Source organism: Mytilus galloprovincialis, chromosome 9 (assembly GCF_965363235.1).
Source record: "Mytilus galloprovincialis chromosome 9, xbMytGall1.hap1.1, whole genome shotgun sequence".
Taxonomy (NCBI): domain Eukaryota; kingdom Metazoa; phylum Mollusca; class Bivalvia; order Mytilida; family Mytilidae; genus Mytilus; species Mytilus galloprovincialis.
In genome coordinates, this window is record NC_134846.1 from 54,975,861 (window position 1) to 54,995,115 (window position 19,255).

A 19,255-nucleotide genomic window follows, 5' to 3' on the forward strand; every position below is an offset into this window, starting at 1 on the left:
TATATAATTCTTAACAACCTTTATAATTATATTTTTTTGTAATAAACTTATATTTCATGATTGACAAAAATATACATGTAAACATATTATATTGTATAATTTTTGTTTATTTTAAGGTTTTAAAGGCAGCACGTACTATTACCTATAGTTGCAAAGTCAACGTCATTTAGATTCTAGAGTAGTGGCCTCATTAATTGGCATTCATACGATTATCAGATCTCCTTATTATTATGCCAACATATCCATTGCCATTCGTGATTTATTAATACTGGTATGCGATATTTAAGTTACCCAAGTAACTGCTTATTTTTATTTAGCATATATAGCTGTTTTATTTAATTAATTATAATTACGTCATATGTTTTAGAAACATCTATAATTTTGATAGGGTAAATGCAATTGTCAGGCATTCCAATATCGAATTCTATTTTCCGATAAAATTTGACATTCATTGGCTTCCCCTGCCAACGCAACAATGCATATTTGAAAACAAACAACCGGAATTCGCACACACAATGTGCTTCGTTCAACTATGTTAAAGGAGAACGTATTGAATTATGTGTTTCGGCATTTTTCGGTGTGATTTTGTGTGTGTGTGTGTGTGTGCTGGGGGGGGGGGGTGTATTTGTTCACGCTGGGGGGGGGGGTGTATTTGTTCACTTTCCAGCTAGATGTTTTGAGGGATGGATTATGTACACAGCTACTTTTGCATAGGTACTATTTCTGTACTAAAAATATGTAGTACTGGAAACTTACTTTTAATATTTAGTACTATTGCTGTACTTTAAAATTATTGTAATATTTAGGTACTTGTATTTTACAGTACTTGATTTGTACTAAATATTTTGGTACAGAAATAATACAATATTCCATGTTTGAAAATCATAATTTTAAGAGATTTGAAATAGTAAAACTTTCAAAATGCTGAAAATTTAACGGTAGTAACCAAAAATCTGTAGTACCTAAATTTCAAGTACAAATTAAGTACTGTAAAATGAAGGTACCTAAATATTACAATAATTTTAAAGTAACAAAATGGTACTGAATATTAAAAGTAGATTTTCAGTACTACAGATTTTTAGTACAGAAATAGTACCTATGCAAAAGTAGCTGTGTATCATACCAATGAACTTCTACAGAATATACTCTTTTAGTTTAAAAAATTTAAGAGACAACTTTTATGTATTTTCATGAAGTTATACTGTTGCCTGCCAACGTGAAATACATAATTACATAATAACTTATAACCTTAAAAGATAATACATCCGTTTATTTTCTTAACGTACATACATTTAATCTATATGAAATACACAAAATCTTACCATTTAGAAACATTTTGTAGATTTTTTTGTAAAATTCAAACTCAGACTCGACGAATAGTAACTTACTCTCAATTGTTTCATCAATCTAACTTAAACCATTTTAAAAAAAGTTTCAAAAAATGCGTTTATAAGGGTGTATTCTTCTAAAGGAAAAGAAAGTCACCTTATGAATGTTTCACATTTTATCGTGTCGTGTTCTGTTATAGACAACTACAACTATACGGTATGGGTTTTGTTAAATGCCTGCGAACGATGATCTATTGTGGCTTACATTCACTTTATTTTGGACTCTGGTAGATTGTTGTCAATAGTAATAATACTACGCCTCCTAATTTCTATAAACTAATGAATTAATAATTAGATGGTCATTTCTTGTATCTGAATCTTCCAACTATTATCAACGTAGTACCCACACTATACAGTTCCACTAATTCGACTTTGTTATATCAGCAATTATTATCCTAATGCTGTTTCTCAGGCTCTGTGACAATTTATAAATAAACTATACCTTCAGAAAGTCTAAATAGAAGTTTCGACAAAATAATGGTATACATTTCACTTACTTTTCAAGTTTTGGGTGATTTCGTTTTTGTAAAGAAAGCATTTGACTGAGTTATATCAGAAATTAAGAGATTTTAATATTTGACTAAACTCAACGCGTTACATTTGAAAATTTTTCCGGTTTCCTGTTTTCTGAGATATCATGTTAAAATCATTGTTTTTGACTAATTATAGTAAATTTTGGTCATAATGTTTTGTCTGTTTCCGTATATAATCATAATTGATATCTTTAAAATAGTTACATTTGACAAATTTTCTGGTTTCATTATGGTTGAAGATTTCTCCAGATACTAATTTTTGGTCATTACCTTCTGTCAGTTTTCTATTACAATCATGTTTGTGATGTTTCAAAAAGATAAATTTTGTAATAAAAGATGTTTATCCATTATATCATAAATATTACAATTCCACAGTTTTTATTTGTTTTTATATAATAAAAACCGACGGTCTCAATAAAAACTCATCTATTTCCACTAACATTAACTTGGTACGCTTTAAGTATGTCAACTATAATGTTATCCTGAACACAAAAAACACTCATGTAAGGATAAATATCTGAACAACTTTTTTTTAGACTGTTGACACAGAGATACATGTATGTCTGACTAAACAAAAATCATAGTGTCATGCAAATGTTGATTTAATTTAACATTACTTTAAAAGACAGGCGAAAGATACCAAAGATATATTTAAACTCATTAGTTGAAAATAAACTGATCCGGTCATGGCTTTTAAAGAAAAATACCAACAGACAAACAATAGTACAAAAAATACAACATAGAAAACTAAAGATTAAGCAACAGCAACACCAACCTTACCAAAAACTGGATTTGATCTCAGGTGTTCCGGATGTGGAAGCAGATCATGCAGTTGATGTGTTACTTATGTTAGTAGAAATTTGTATATGAAAAGTCTAATTTGGCAGGTCACATTCGTCAATTGAGGGTTCGACTCGGTTGAAAACAATATTTGAAAAAAGACCATTCCAGTTTTTCTTTCTTTGGCCTGAGTAAGGGGTTATCTCTTAGTTGATGCGATATTCATGAATTTGCATTTCCTATCATGATTTTCTTGTTTGAGAGGTCGCTGCTAACATGGAAGCTATATGTTCAAGATTTATTGATTTTATTGATTTCATACATCGGAAGCGTTTCTCTATATTTACATGGATTCATCAGGAACGCTCAATACCAAATATTTCTGTGCCAAAGATGTATAAGAACCGTTGAAGAGCTTTATGACCAGAAAATACATTAAATAAGAGCCAATATCTTCTGAGGTCAACTTTGCCTGAAAAGAGATGAAATCTTAGTTTAAGTGTTTTCTTCGAAAATTGTATGGACCCCATCACAAGTTGGTTGTGATGCAATATCTTTTTCGTATATGACGATGAATGTGACTTACCGAATAATGCTTGTCGCTGGGTTTGTATAATTATGTACTTACACGAGTAACATAACAGTGGTCACATGTGTATCAGGAAAGTCTTACCCTTCCGGAGCACTCGATATAACCCCTAGTTTTTGTTGAGTTTGTGTTGCCAAATCTTTATTTTTCTATGTTATGTTTTGTATACCGGTGTTTTTCTATTGATCTTTTTTTTTATTTGTGCCGTTGGATTATCATTTCCTTTTCGACTTTTAAGTTTAAATATGCCTTTGATATCTTTCGCCTTTCAATTGATGTTTTTTCGGAGATACTCGAGGCCCTTTAAATATTTGAAAGTCCAAAACTTGATACAAATATTGAAGAGCTGACAAAACCAAAAAAAAAAAAAATGATAAATTAATAAACAGCTAAGAACAAGCGAGATACATTTGATTGGTAAAATAACGCATAGAAATCAGAAATGCAATTTGATGTTTCGAAAACAAAAAGATTTTTTTTGTTTTGTTATAAATTATAGTTTGGAGTTTCCATCAATGTCCCAAGAATGAGATGATGATATGAAGCACATCTTCTTGCCTCTGTATTTTACTTACTTTCATGTTCATGGAGTTATATAACAATAAATACTATAAGCTTTATTTATGATAATCGAACACGTAACACGTAACAAATGCATATGAAATTACCAAAATAAAGTATAGTGTAACTGAAATAAGTAAAAATTGCTAAATACTATTAGTTACATGTATAGTGTGCTAGTGACCTAATACGGTATATATGGGGTCAGTAAATTCCGATATGGAATTTACTGACCCCATATATATAGAGAATAATACATGGCAAAATCCGTATCATATGCCGTATCATCCCGAGATACCAATATCAGCCATAGGGTCTTTAGGCCCGAGGGATGATATTGGTCGAGGGTGATACGGCATGTGATACAGGTTTTGCCATGTTTTATACGCTTTATCATATATTTCAACAGGAGAGTATATATATATATTAACTGCTTTCTGTTCCCTAGTAGCACCTTGGTTACCTTCATTTCTTTTCTTTTGTCTTGTTTTAAAAGCTTTAAAAAAACTGCTCAATTACTCATCCGAAACACATGGGTTACCTTACAATTTGCGTGCTGTTGTTATAAAAATATTTTTTATGTTTGTTTTGTATAGTATTTCATTGAGTTCTGTTTTATATTTGCATTTCTTGTGTCAGAAATATGAAAACTCGACGTTTGTGACGACACATTCCAAACAATGACGTCATTCAATAAATTGCGTCACGCCCGAATTACCGTTCATTTAGGACACATTTTGAGGGGGAAAAAATCTGAAGAAGCTTACATAAATTAAAACGGAATTTATGTAAAAATGAAAAAAAAGGTTAGTAGGGGTGCGATAAAGGGTGCAATAAAGGGTAGGGGTGTGATAAAGGGTATTATAGAGGGTGCGCATCAAAGTTGCGCGATATGGATTAAACAGCAGGCTATTTATCAAATATTCAAAACTACTGTATTTACTACTAAATATATGATAAACCGTATTACGTCACTAGCACACAGTGTAACAAATTTATCTTACCGACTATCTTAACGTGTGAAATTTAGACTAGTCAATCAGGATTCTACTTCGTCAAAATTATCTTCCCATTACGCCAGTTCATTTTCGCAATCGTAGAAATGGAAGCCAATTTTGCTCTTGAAAACCGATAAATGTCCACATAGCACCATTACGATCCTTATATGTCAGTTGTAAAAGACAAATGTATCTGCTAGCTAATGAGCATCAGTTAATGATCTTGTCTGCATTGATTCAACTTAAAACTATTGTCTGATCGGTTGTTTGAAGATTATAAACCCTAGTTATCGCACACAAATTTTTTTTTCTCGAAGATATGCATTTTCATCGTCCAACTTAAAAGACTGTCGTCAAGTACTTTAAAAAAAATAGCTATTCGAACACACCTACTCTGTTTTTGTGATTCATTAGATAGGTATTTCACTTGACCCATATATTTCATTTTTTCGTACTGTGATTTTTTTATGTTATAAAGTCAACCTGTAGCTTTGATATATAATCTGAAGCGAGATGATATATCAAATACTCTTGCTTCGTACGTTTTAAAGACAAAATATACATCTCAAACCCGCCCTAACATAAAAAGGTGCACTCGATTTTCTCTTTTCGATACAACTGTTACCCATTTTTTGGAATTTTTTCTTGGGTCACATAATGGAAGGGCAGACACGAAAATTACTGATCTAATAGATTGATATGTTCTCCGTCCGTGGTAATTTAAAAAAAAAATCGGAGGTTATGCATTTTCTACATCCAACTTGATAGATACCTATGTCGTCGACTTGATATCTATTTTTTCTGCATTACTATGTAATAGATAAATTGAAAACTTATGCATTTGGTGTTTTTAAAATAAAACACTTCGTAATTGAGAAGAAAATTGTCGTTTTATTTGCTTTCTATTAACTTTTAAATGTTTAGTTACTATAGTAAACATTACAGTAATCATTTGTCGATTCCTCTAACAAAGAGCTTCGATTCTTTTGTTCTATTTCAACTGGGTTTCCGCCTGTAGTGACCTATCAAAATGAGCAAGTCTTTAATACTGTTAGCATTAAGAAACTACTTCCATTGATCCTTCAAAAACAGATGCCAACCATAACAAATTATTAGGTTTAAATGTGTTTTATGAATTTATTTCAATCTTAATTATCAATTTTTTCGTCTGTTGAAACCTTTAAGTTTTTTTCTCAGTACCGTTTTGTTTTTATAAAGGGACGTAACACCACTACTAACCGTGTATGGAACAAGCCCCGCTCCTTTCTAACCTAATATGGAATATAAAGGGACGTAACAACAGTACTAACCATGTATGAAATAAGCCCCGCCTCCCTACTAACCTTATATGAAATATACACGATCTCCACGTGGACGCTTTTAACCAATCATTTCCTAAAATTGTATAGGAGGTAAGATAAATAAATATCTATATTGCTCTTTGCCAAATCTCGATTAGAAGAAAAACATTGTCATGTTTGTTTCTCGTTTATAAGACATGGTATTTTTTTTTTAGTTGTTTCATATTTTGTCACCATATGCTCTTAGTGTGGTACTATTCAGAGTAGGTTTTACTTATTGTTAACAGGGACCTGCAATAATCTTATATGTACGATCTGGTCTTAAGGTAATGTTCTCATTGGCGCTCATACAAAATCTCTTTACTTTCATATTCATACATTGTCTTTTTGTACCTCATAAAAATAATTTGTGTTATCATACTTTCCCGTTTGAAAGCCAGATGTTGACTAGTTAATACGAGGGCCAGGAAACAATCTTCTGAATATCATCGTTTCGTACAGACCGATAAAATATCGACAATTTGAATGATATCAATAATTTTATAGACAATGCTTAAGCTCTACGTTTCGGCTGCAGACATTTTTCAAAAACTGTCAACTAAAAACAAAATACACCATGTTTCACTCTGGTTTTTTCATAATTATAAGATAACGTTGTTCAGTACATGTTGTCGTATGGGAATTTTCAATTTCAGCATTCAGCATAACAAATTAGACATGTTAGATAACATAGTTGAGAGAGTATTATAGCAGATTGTTACCACTCGCGTTAAACATTGCCAACTAAGATTTTGCCTCGGTTGACAATGTTACTGAGAGAAAAAAGTTATTTATATACTAAAATTGAGAATGAAAATAGGGAAACCCGACCAAAAAGCATAAAAGTTATCAAAGATACCAGGCTTGTAATTTAATACACCAGTCGCGCGTTTCGTCTACATAAGACTCATTAGTGACGCTCAGATCAAACTATTTAGAAAGCCAAACACGTACAAATTTGAAGAGCATTACGGATTCAAAATTTCCATAGAACACTATTGATTGTTATTGTCTTTCCATATAACACTTTTCAAAAGATATATAATAATCATACCAAAAGACCCCTAACAAAGTGGTCGTGTATCAATTATTTAGTCCATCATTGCTTGATTGTTGTAAATGATCGTATGCAATGTCTAGTGTTTTATTCCTCATGCATGTCATACTGTCATAGGCGTCACCAAGAGACCGATCGTAGATATTGACGTCATCTTTGGTAACGTGACGTCGATTATTAGTTTCGTCATACACACCTTCTTTTAATATAGCATAATGGTCATAATTGTGTGATATCGAAACTGCATTCTTTTCTTTTAAAGTTATTACTGAAGACTCTGCTATTTCCGAATAGTTATTTGCATTGTTTGAACGTCTTGTTTCATTTGGATCAAGAACAAAATAATTATTTTGGTTGAGTGAATTTCGTTGAAATCTACTGGAAGACGATGCAGCATGATTATCTATGTCTGAATAACTATGGTCTATGGTTGCTTCCGATTCACTTGGTTCAATAAGAAAATAATTGTTCTCCCCATTTCTTTCCATTCCATGCAATAGGTCCACAGATATATTTTCGCTTTGAAAAATATTGATTGGATATGACGTATTTTCCGTTTCTGCAGGTGTAGCAAGAAGAGAATCTGGACTGTTTGTAGCATTTGCATCAACATACAAATGAGACGTTTCATTTAAACCATCGTTTCTTTGTAAATTCTGGTAATGTATTGGTGCTGATATGTTCGATCCAAAATTATGTTTCGACTTTTTATTTTTCCTAAAAAAATCGAAATTAATATTAATTTACGAATATGAAGTTATAAGATTACTTAGCTAAAACTATCATATGAATTGACTAATGGTTAAGATGGTACTTACAACTACAGGGAGATAACTCTGTAAAGTCATCTAAACGGTTAAATTACGTTGTGTTGTAAAGGGAACATAAAGCTTCTCAGTGATGAAAATTGGTGTTTGTCAAACTGCTATATAACCAGTGTAATTTTTCTGATAAAATGGTTGGTTCAAATTTTTTGAAATTTTAATATTTTTGTTAAAGGGTCAAAGTAAATTAAACGAGCAAAATTAATTTTAGCGAAAGTGTTGGGTACCACCTTAAGAAAATAAGTGAAATACCAATCTCTAAGGTAAATTGAAAATAGGGGGAAGTCCATAAAACATGATAAAACCAAACGGTAGACTACACCATACAATGGAACAAATGGAAACAAATTGTCACATTACTAACTTGGAACAAGATACGTCTACTCAATCATTGCATTAACGCCATATGGAACATAGCGATTTGCGTACATAGAAAATTGTTTGCTGAGAATTCATATGTCAATATTTCATGAAAGTATTTTTAAAAAAATCACTTTGTAACGGGCAAAAAATAACATGTGATTTGGAATAAAACAAATCACATCAAATATATCAGGATTATAATTTATTTCGTCAGACGAAATTTTTTTTATTTTCTTGTCTTATACATAGTCTTTCCTGAAAGATTATGTCTTTCTAGTACCAAGCAGTGTCAAACTAGATGTAGCCTGTTGCTTGCAGTCTGCCTTATAATATATAAGACGGGTTTTGAATAAGGAAATTCAAATATTTTGCAACAGACGAACTTGTGAAAAAAAGCATAGATGAATGCAGTGTACAATACGGAATACTTATTTTACGAGTTGTAATAACTGTTTGAATGTGTGTGTGTGTGTTGTTTTTTTTTTATCGCAATTCGGTTTAACTGTGTGAGTACAATATGCGATCGGATCAAGTTATGGAGCTGATTCGAGATCACTTGCTAATTTCAACTAATATTGGCTTTTGTATTCTTGTCTTCCGATTTTGCAAACGTGCTTTGTCTATATTCCTTTTTAGTATATTATTTTTCCAAATATTTGCTTGTTTTTATAGTGATGAAGATTATAACAAAAAATTGACTGCTGTAACCCCATTTTTGACCTTTTAACTTATTATGTCTGTTTGTTTTTGTCCGCACACCATTGTAAATATAATGGAATTTATGCGACTGCAAACTCGTGTAAGGGCTATGAAACCTGGACCAATCCACTATATGAAAATACCTGTATCAAGTCAGGAATATGACAGTTGTTCCCCATTCGTTTGATGTTTTTTTTTTGAGCTGTCATTTGCTTGTGGACTTTTCGTTTAGAATTTTCCTCGGAGTTCGGTATTTTTTTGTTATTTTCCTTTGTATGCCAAAGTGGAAGATTTGTCGATGTGCAATGAGTGCTGCTATATGAAAAAATTGACAGTGCTACAAAATAGTAAATGCAACTGATGACCAACTACAAATACTTGAAAATACAGGCCCCGAAACCAGCATTATTACTTGCATGATTTTTCTTTAATCAAATTTTCCTCGGTCATTTTTGAACTAAAGTAAGATGGATCAATAGATCTTACTACTCGTTTGAAATTTTCGGATTGATCAATTAACGCCATTAAACACAAATGACTCGAACAACATGCTTTTAAAATTAGTGGATCAAACAACGTCAAACTGTTATGTGTCATACATCGGAAATATCTTTATTAGTACCGTCAAGCTTTGACGATAATACCTATACCAACTCTGCATATTTATATGAGTAGAGTAATAGCATCTCTATGACTGATGTCAAACATAACTTTTTTTTAAAATTTTCTGAGTCACATCTTGTTTCTAATTAAGAGATGTAAGTACTTTATCTAATTAACACTTTGAATCGGTACTTAAAACCATTTCCTTAATTTTCTTCCGATTGCAATACATCTTAATGAATGAATCAGAATAACACTTATACTATGATAAATCAAATTTAATTTTCTGATTAGGGACGACATCAAAAGATCAATGTAAGATAACAAAAAACTTAATTCAAATAGTTTGAGGGTGGGGTTGAACTGCAGCAAGATTTGGTTATCCGACATTGATTTTTACATATATCCATATGGGTCAATCAATTTTTCCCAAATTAAGTTAAGAGGGGGGTGGGGGTCAGTGAAAAAACTATGTGAATTAAGTTTTTTATCCTTCATTGAACTTTTGATGAATAACCTTACACGAAGTAATGTGTCTTTGATCTCTTTTTGCTGGGCAGGAGTATACACCCAAAAGCTACCTAGATCTATCTTTCTGTAGTAGGAAGCACATTTAAAACACTTTCAAAAGTACATATATGTTGTTTCACAGTTATACCAGTAACACAAATATTAAAAAAAAAAATGAACATGCATATTTGGTAAAATATTGAAAATACTATTGGCTTTAGCATTGAGTTGTCATGGCATTCATAATGGATTAAAAGAATAAATGTCTTTTGATGGGATAATCATGTTATTAAGTTAAATTAAAAAAAAAACTGATATGCACGTCCTCAATAAAATTAGTTTTTCTCTGTTTCTCTATGTGTGTCTAAAAAACAACAAAACTACCATACAAAACAACAAAAAATAAAGTAATTGAATAATATTACTTGGTTTGTTATTATCCTTACACTACTTTAACCGTGAAAATCTTTTTTTTAGAATACACTAGCTATTTATATCAAATTTTAAGCAGAGAAAATATCTATTCTTTAGTTTCAATAACCTGTGATTTCAAACTGCACTAATCAAATACCTGTATATGATGACGATAACAAACAATACAGTGGCAATGATTACTATTGGCGAAATAACACCAGTTTCTGTTCCTGGAAAGATTAAAAGGGTTATACAATTTAAATTCAATTCATGAGAGTTTGCCATTTCCCCAAAAATTGTTAGAGAACGATATGTTTCTACAATTTCGTCAACTATACAATTTACAATAACGTTTTCAGTCTGTCTTGGTTATAATTTATCTGGGAATGAAAGTTATTTCAATATCAGAATTAATAAGGCAACCAGTTGAAAGAAAAACACAAAGGTCATCTTTTGGACAATAAATAGTCTTAACAAAAGAACCAAACTTCCAAACGGAAAGTACCCAAGCAAATAATAAAATCAAAAGGTCAAACCCCTCAAATGAACCAACTGTCAAATTGATTGCTTTTGTACAGGCATTTTTTTATGTATACAATGGTGGATTAAACTTAGTATTACAACTTGCAAACAGTACACTACGCAAGTTGGCAAGGTATTTCATCAATTAAATTTAACTTAAATATTAAACTTTCTCGCAAGAATAAACTAGCAAATATTACCTGTCATGTTTGAAGGAATAGCTGGTGGTACAATTACTTCAGTTGATGAAACAGGATTAGTATTTAATGCTGCAATACAGATTTAGAACAATTTTAGACAATATTAAAGAGACATATCTTACCTAGGTTTGTTGGAATGATTTGTTAGTGTATTTTTGTCTTTAAAGTAGAATGACATCCTTTTGTATAGAATAGCGATCAATCCTATTTTTTTAGTTGTTTTGTGTATAAAAATAATATTGAACATTTTATTCATACATTTTTTATAATTAGCATTGCACAAGTAAAGACCTTTTATCCTTTTTTAACCAAATTTAAGTCATTTAAATCAGCCTATCTTTTTTATTCTTTTATTCAATTTAATTTTTCAAACTAAAAGTTGTTTAGGTGTATTTCTATAATCATGAATTTTTATAGTTTAGCGTGTATCACAGAACATTGCCATCATTTGAACTATATCTGGAATGGAGATATTGTTAGAAGTTTCGGGTTTTCTTTACCTAACGAAATGCACGTTTAAATAAAATATCATAAAATATTACACAAACAAAAACAATTAAGAGATACAAAGACTAAACATGATGATAAAACTAAAAAGAATACGAACTTACTAGTGTTCTGCTAAAAACTCTTTTTATTTTGTGGGTCAATCACAACTAAATTATAACATACTACATGTTCAAAGTCACAATCTTTTGCATATTCTACGTTTTTTCGCTTTTTTTTTTTTTTACAAAATTTACATAAAACGACAATTTTAAAAACAGAAGTTCCAACTAATAATGCCAACCTCTCATTTAAAGGTAAAGACAGTGTTTGCCATCAATTTGTTTTTAAAAATCATACAGTTTCTTCGTTCATTAGTTAAGCAAAGTTCGGCTCCACGAGAAATCGTTAAAATGTATACATTATCAACTGATTTACCATAGACAGTATGTGTAAAGTGATATTCAAAAAGCGGTAACAATCTTAAAACTAATCCGAAAGGTTCCAAATTTACTGTGTATTGTTTTCATATCTAAAGCATTGATTTGAGACGAAAATAAAAAAAAACTTTTTTTGCAATTTTTGAGATTTCAAAAATCACTTTTTTTCCCAAAAATTAAAAAAAAACAATATTTCAACCCATTAGTTACAACATGAACATAACTTGATTAGCATATTGAATATTTTTAAACAAATTTAAAATTTTATTTAGTACTTAGAAAATTATGTGTCGATTTTTTATTCAACTTTCCGCAAAACAAATTTACACCCTATGATCGTTTACACGGAATTTAGATACTTTCCGAAAAGTTTGATTTTCATTATCACATGTACATACATTGCAAATGAAAGCTTTTTGAAATAGTGTATATCATTTTGTTTTATATGTAACACTTGTTGATAAATTTTATTTCAAAGTCGTGCATCGTTTCTTTTGTTGACTAGTATATTATAACTAGCAAACAGTACACTTCGAAATTTGCCAAGGTATTTCTTCAATCAAATTTTAGTTAAATATTAAACTTTCTCTCAAGATAAAACTAACAAATGTTACCTGTCAGGTTTGAAGGAATAGCCGGTGGTACAATTACTTCAGTTGATGGAACAGGATGTGTGTTTAATGCTGCAATACAGATTGTTAGTGTATTTTTGTCTTTAAAGTAGAAATACATCCTTTTGTTTTGGATAGCGATCATTCTTATTTGATTAGTTTTTTTGTGTATAAAAAGTAATATTGAACATTTTATTCATACATTTTATGTAATCAGCATTGTACAAATAAAGACCTTTTATCCTTTTTTTTTTAACCAAATTTAAGTATTTTGAATCAGCCTATCTTTTTATTTCTTTTATTCAATTTAATTTCTCAAACTAACAGTTATCTAGGTATTTTTCTATAATCATGAATTTTTATAGTTTAGTTTAGCGTGTAACACAGAACATTGCCATCATTTAAACTATATCTGGAATGGAGATAATGTTAGAAGTTTCGGGTTTCTTTAATTAACGAAATGCACCTTTGCATCAAATATCATAAAATATCACACTAACAAAAAACAATTAGACGATACAAAAACTAAAACATTGTGATAAAACCACAAAGAATACGAACTTACTGTTCTGCTAAAAACTCTTTTTATATCGTGGGTCAATCACAACTAAATTATAACATACTACATGTTCAAAGTCACAATCTTTTGCATATTCTACTTTTCATGACTTGGTGGGTCAAGACAATTAAATAAATGTCCATCTATCATTTGTGATATTTATCAAATGTAATCAAATATAACTTTACGTTAACTTCTGAAATTTATAGATTTAGTTTTAAGCATTAATCTCCTTACTTGTACAGCGAACAGCGTCGTCACTGTTTTCACAAAATGTCTGAGATGATCTGTCAAATCGACACAGAAGCAATGTTGATTCATTACCAGAACAATTGACATCAACGTTTAGTTGTTTATAATTCTCTTTTCTAGTCACTGTAACCGCAAATCCAATGTCTGACAAATTAAACTGTCGGCAAACAATAGTTGCGGGCGTGTCAGTCCAAATATTTGGACACAGGACAAAACTTTTATTTTGCCTTCCATCATATATCAAAACTCTCAAATCGTTGTCTAACTTAACCTGCATATAATATTTAGTATCTGTAATGAATAGTAAAACATATCAAATTTATTGTACGAACATTCCCTATATTTTACAGACATAATGCGATTAGACAGTTAAGATGATTGGAAATGTTTAGGCGAGGTAAAGATCTGACTCGTTTGAGTGAGGAAAATAATAGGACAAATATGGTCGGTAAAAATACGCATATTTAGGAGATATGCTATTTTAAAGACACATATCGGGGGATTGACATGTTTGACAATAAAGATGACAATTCGTCTAAACCAGAAGAATCTAAAATGTCTTTAAAAGTGGATGTAATACTGAGCGTTTTCAGACCCTGTTAATCAAAGCAGACACCCACAATCTGTATTTTAATCAGATTATAAAACAAAAGCTTGACCGTTTGACGTTCACATCCAGATAAATAATATAATAGCATCCGGAATGCTACCTCTTCTCATAATATATTATTATACATTAGGTGTAATAAATAATAATATTTTGGAATGAGAAAGTTTATACGCTTGAACTTTGTTTTAATAAGCTAAGTTATTCCTGAAAAAAGCTTGTTTCCTTTCTCAATGTTCAACCAATATTCTATAGTATAGTATAATGCAGTATGTACTTACGACTTTCAGTAAAATCTAATGTAGTCCCGAACGTTGCAAATAGCAAATGAATCAGACATATAAACTGCAAAACGATCATTTTAGATGTTCAGACAATGTATTTGTTGTAAAGGGCGTTAAATATTTATAGATTTTTGTTTTGTTTACAGGAATCTATTACACTAACATACATCATGTCAAATCCTTAAAGAAATAATTGACAAATGTTACATGTAGTACTTATTAGACCTTACTTACTATCCTTTAAACGGATGTTGACATTAAAGGTCACATGAACATTAAAATAGATTGTTCACTGTCGCCACGATGACAAGTTGTTTTTACTCCTTCGCTATACCGTATAGGCGAGTGACATTTTCAAAAAAGAAGCTTAGTTAGTGACTTTAATGCACCCACCTAACACACAGCTGGATTTTTTTATATGTTATAGTATAATATATGAACTTCCTTTTTTGGTCGGTCGTAAAAAATTCGTACTGTGCAATTTTTGTAAAAATTGAATTAAAATCGAGAAATAATTCCAAATTGAAAAATGACCAACAGTATTGAAGAGTGAAAAATTAACATGTAGATGTATTTTCTGTTGTCACAATGCAAAAATTATGTACGTTTAACATGTCAATGTATAAAAAAAAACTTTAAAAAAAAAAGAAGTAATTTTTGCAAAAAAAAAGGGGCTTTGTGTAACAATTTTGGATTTTTTTTTAAAATGGTGCCAATTTTCAATTTTTTTTTTCATTTCTTAGATATTTTCGGCTTGCAACCCAAATATATGATGTTCGTATTATTCAAAAGTTCATTACTTGTTTAAAACATATCGTTATCACTGTATTATTCTGGATTTTATACATTTTTACACACTCCCCCTTTTCAATCAAATTTCCGAAATCGCTTTCTTTGTTAATTTCCCTCAAGTTAACGGACCTAAACGCTTCGAAAAAGAGTATGAATAACCATGGAGGCATTTTTTTGGGTACAATATTATGCACAGTATATAAAAAAATTTAAAAGGACCATAGAAGCTGAGATGTCAACGTTTTTTCTTGGTAGAAAACCAATATCTTATTGTTCTTAGTAAATTTGCACTTACAAAAAAGCAGAGATTATGAATAACTATTGAAAAATACTTTTTTCTAAATTGGATCAATACACATTTTAGTTTTGTAAATAAAAGTACGCAAAAATGTGTCAAATTTATTATTTTCCCCATGAACTTGAACGTGATATATGTCCACATTTTAAATTTCCTACCGTTTTAACCATCGCATGTTATACGGTAGACTTATTGATGGTGCAAATTTGATCAATATTTTAGAGGAAGCATAGCGTATGTGCTAGGGCCACGCCAAGAGCCTGTATGTTTACAAACTATAAATACTTTAATATATGGGGATATCTATTCATTCAGTTGACAATTTTGAATTCTTCGTATAGATATTTGAAACACAATAAATGTTCTACTTCAGGGGGTATATATTAATTACCTAAGCTGTATTTTAAATAGGATTACGTGTTTTTAAATATTCTTCGAAGTTTTACTTGGTTTCGAGCGTCACCAGTGAGTCTTTTGTCGGCGAAACGCGTGTCTAACGTAAAAATCGATCATATGCCTAATATCTTTTAAATTGATTTGTTATTCATTATGGTTGTCGTTAGTTACTTTTTATGATTTTTGCTTTTGTTGGTAGTTTTGAGCATGACTCAAGCTTTTGGGTATCTAATTAAAATTGTTTAAGAACCTTTGTAGCTTGATATACAGTGTTGGCTATTGCTTCTTGTTTTAGGCCATACGATAAGCTTTAGTTGTTTACCTCAAAGCATTTAGTCTCTGGTATACAGAAATCGTAGTGTCCTTTTAATCATACTTATCAAAGGTACCGGGCTTATAATATAATATCATCAGGCTTCTTATTCTAAGTACGGATTAACAATTTAAGAGGAGTAATGTCAGAGGATCAACGATGACCTGACACTTCGTTGTATTCTAGACATGGAACAACTGTGTGCTGTTTACGAGTTCTATAACCAGTAGGAATTATGGTTGGCGATGCACCATGTTTATTGTACATGTATAGTTTCTTTTATTAAATATATGTAGATTTACCAGCAATTCATGCTCTTACAGGTTCTATAGCTCATCATCTATCTTTGTTCCTAAGAAAACTCTCTTTTAACGCTATCGAAATCATCAATAGATGGCGGGTTTATCACAAATTAAACAAAATTCATATTGACACGTAGATCGGTGCTGCAAGAAAACTCTAAAGTGTCCGAAACCAAAAATAAGTATGTTTAAGTCTAAGCAAGACGATTTGAGCAAGCTACATAATATCAGACTTTCAACCAAAAAGATTGCCATCGTGTCACGCCTACCACCAAGTGCATCATCATTCAAACTACATGTTCTGAAAGCTGGCAAACAAAGACATGGCGTCATAACAAACAAATACGGCAGTAGGTTTACCTAAGTATGAATACGGATGACAATGGTGGTCTTAATACGTCATACTTTCTTCAGGATTTGATAAATTTGTTCTTGTGAAGGAAAAATATATGCATTAGGGAAATTGTACATGTACTAAAATCATTGTAAGCATCTGTTACACAGAATTATGTTAGTAACAGCAAAGTATCAGGAATCGTTCCAGTTAAGCAAAAGCTTCACAGGCGCAGTTTTAAAATATAAATTTCGACTGTCTTATATTGTTAAAAATCACAAAACAGAAAAGTGCATTATTTGTTATAAATTAGATTTATTTCGTTTCTTTTAAAGAAATCACAGAAACTCCTCCAGAATGACAAAAAAAAAACTATATATAGGTTAAGCCGAACTATATCCCGCAAAATTCATATTAGTTGATAAATATCTATATATATCTAAGTTTTGAATACTGGTAAGACATTAATGCTTGCATTTTTAACTGCAAACCTTTTGACTGCACAAACGTGAGTGAAAATAAATGCAGTCCTAATAAAAAAACACGTTAGGAAATTAAAGTGTTTGTAAAGTATACAATCCCAAATGTCAAAATAAAGGTCACCGTGTGACCTAACTTAAGTTAATAAATCACCGCATTCTAATTTTTGCATCTGGGGTCAGTTTCACAACAAATCTTTCGACTAAAGCTGGTCGTAAGTCAGGAATAGTTCAGTTTATTTACGATTAATCTTGTCTTAAGTTTTTTTGTAAAACCGATTTCTGTATCTGAAGTTTGGTAAACCTTAGTTTTGCAGCTATATATGTCGCGGACAGGATTCCATTATGATTGGATCCATATCATAGTGACCTGATTTAAGTTGATGACCATCCCCTATTATATGATGTGTATGCATACTTAGTTTGGAAAACCCAGGTTCAACGGTTCAAAAGATATGTACCGGACACAAACCAGACAAGGACGAATCAAACAATGTTTGAAAACCTGACGGCTCAAATGTCAATGCCAATGGCAAAATGAACTGATTTAATTTATGAAGAACCACGTGCCATCTCATAATACACAGTGTATATAAAGTGCGAATCCAGCTAGTTCATTTTTACTGTTATATGCGGGTATGTCTATTGTAGAATAAAGGATCATGGGAAAACTGTATTTGTTTACGTTTTGAAAATATCAAGTTAAAGGATTTTAAGTTAAGTTTTAACATATTTTCATTGTGATATGTCTTTATAATATACAAACATAGCATTAAACTTCAAATAAGTGTTATAAAAGCATCATAATATAGCATATCGATTATTGAAAGCGATCCATTTTAACTATAGATGCGATGAATTATCACTGTTAGTGCAGTCATTATTAATGTAGAATTTTCAAAGATGCGAGGAATTTTTATTGTAGAATTATGTGATAAATGCACTCAACAACAAATGAAAAAAAAAACTTAGTTGATGACTTTAGGATTTATGATACATGTATTTTCCAATTGAAATACAAACTCCTCATTCATTCTTCATCAAATATATTGCTTTTCAAACTTGTAACAAAAGCGATTCTCAAAATGTCATATTGTATTCTTCAGATTACGTTTCTCCTTGATTTTAACTTATATAGTGAATCACTGGAGCGTGACAGCAGCGGGCCCTCTTAAGCAGTCAGTGGGCCCCTACTTATGAAAAATTCTAGATCCGCGAATGGATACTACCACAGAGGTAAAACCATGCACATTTGGGTTATTGTACACGAAATGCATGCTACAATTCATTTTTGTTGATTTTAGACCCTTTGGAACTCTATGTGGGCTATTTCAGCAACTAGGCAAAAAATCCCCAAACTTGATACATGGTCAGATTCAGCATGTCAACGAATTCCAAATATCTATATTAAAGGACTTTTGTCTATAAATTTGCACCCCACAAAATTGAAAAGGGACCAAAAATATGAAAAAATGCATGCATCGGATACTTTTGTTATTGAAGGCATGACTGTAACAATAGGATGAATATACAAAAATATCTTTTTCAGGGGTCTAATTGGGGGGTTCTGATCCCGGATCCCGCCTACTGTTTTGGCAGATTCCCGTATTCTATATCAACATATTTGTTGCCATTCTTGATTTATTTTGTACTAGTATGCGATATTTAAGACCTAAGTGACTACTTATTTATACTTTCGTTTTCCCTGTGTTTAGCAGATT

The 19,255-nt window shown here is 31.0% G+C and overlaps 1 protein-coding gene across 1 annotated transcript; it reads right to left on the minus strand.

The window, feature by feature from the left end:
* Positions 1-7,105: 7,105 nt before the first annotated feature.
* Positions 7,106-14,773, minus strand: LOC143045328 (uncharacterized). Its single transcript, XM_076217767.1, has 5 exons — positions 14,618-14,773; positions 13,715-14,020; positions 11,382-11,450; positions 10,817-10,889; positions 7,106-7,963 (listed from the first exon to the last, which is right to left on the minus strand). Exons 1-5 carry the CDS (start codon positions 14,694-14,696, stop codon positions 7,273-7,275), a joined length of 1,218 nt encoding a protein of 405 aa, XP_076073882.1. The 5' UTR covers positions 14,697-14,773; the 3' UTR covers positions 7,106-7,272.
* Positions 14,774-19,255: the final 4,482 nt, after the last annotated feature.

What these genes read in the sequence shown, in the direction of transcription:
- LOC143045328 (XM_076217767.1), bottom strand. Translation starts at nt 14,696, where the DNA reads ATGATCGTTTTGCAGTTTATATGTCTGATTCATTTGCTATTTGCAACG. An exon ending in CGACGCTGTTCGCTGTACAA is followed by an intron (nt 11,451 to 13,714) that starts GTAAGGAGATTA and finishes TCTGTATTGCAG; the next exon opens with CATTAAATACTAATCCTGTT. An exon ending in GTTATCGTCATCATATACAG is followed by an intron (nt 7,964 to 10,816) that starts GTATTTGATTAG and finishes CGATTTTTTTAG; the next exon opens with GAAAAATAAAAAGTCGAAAC.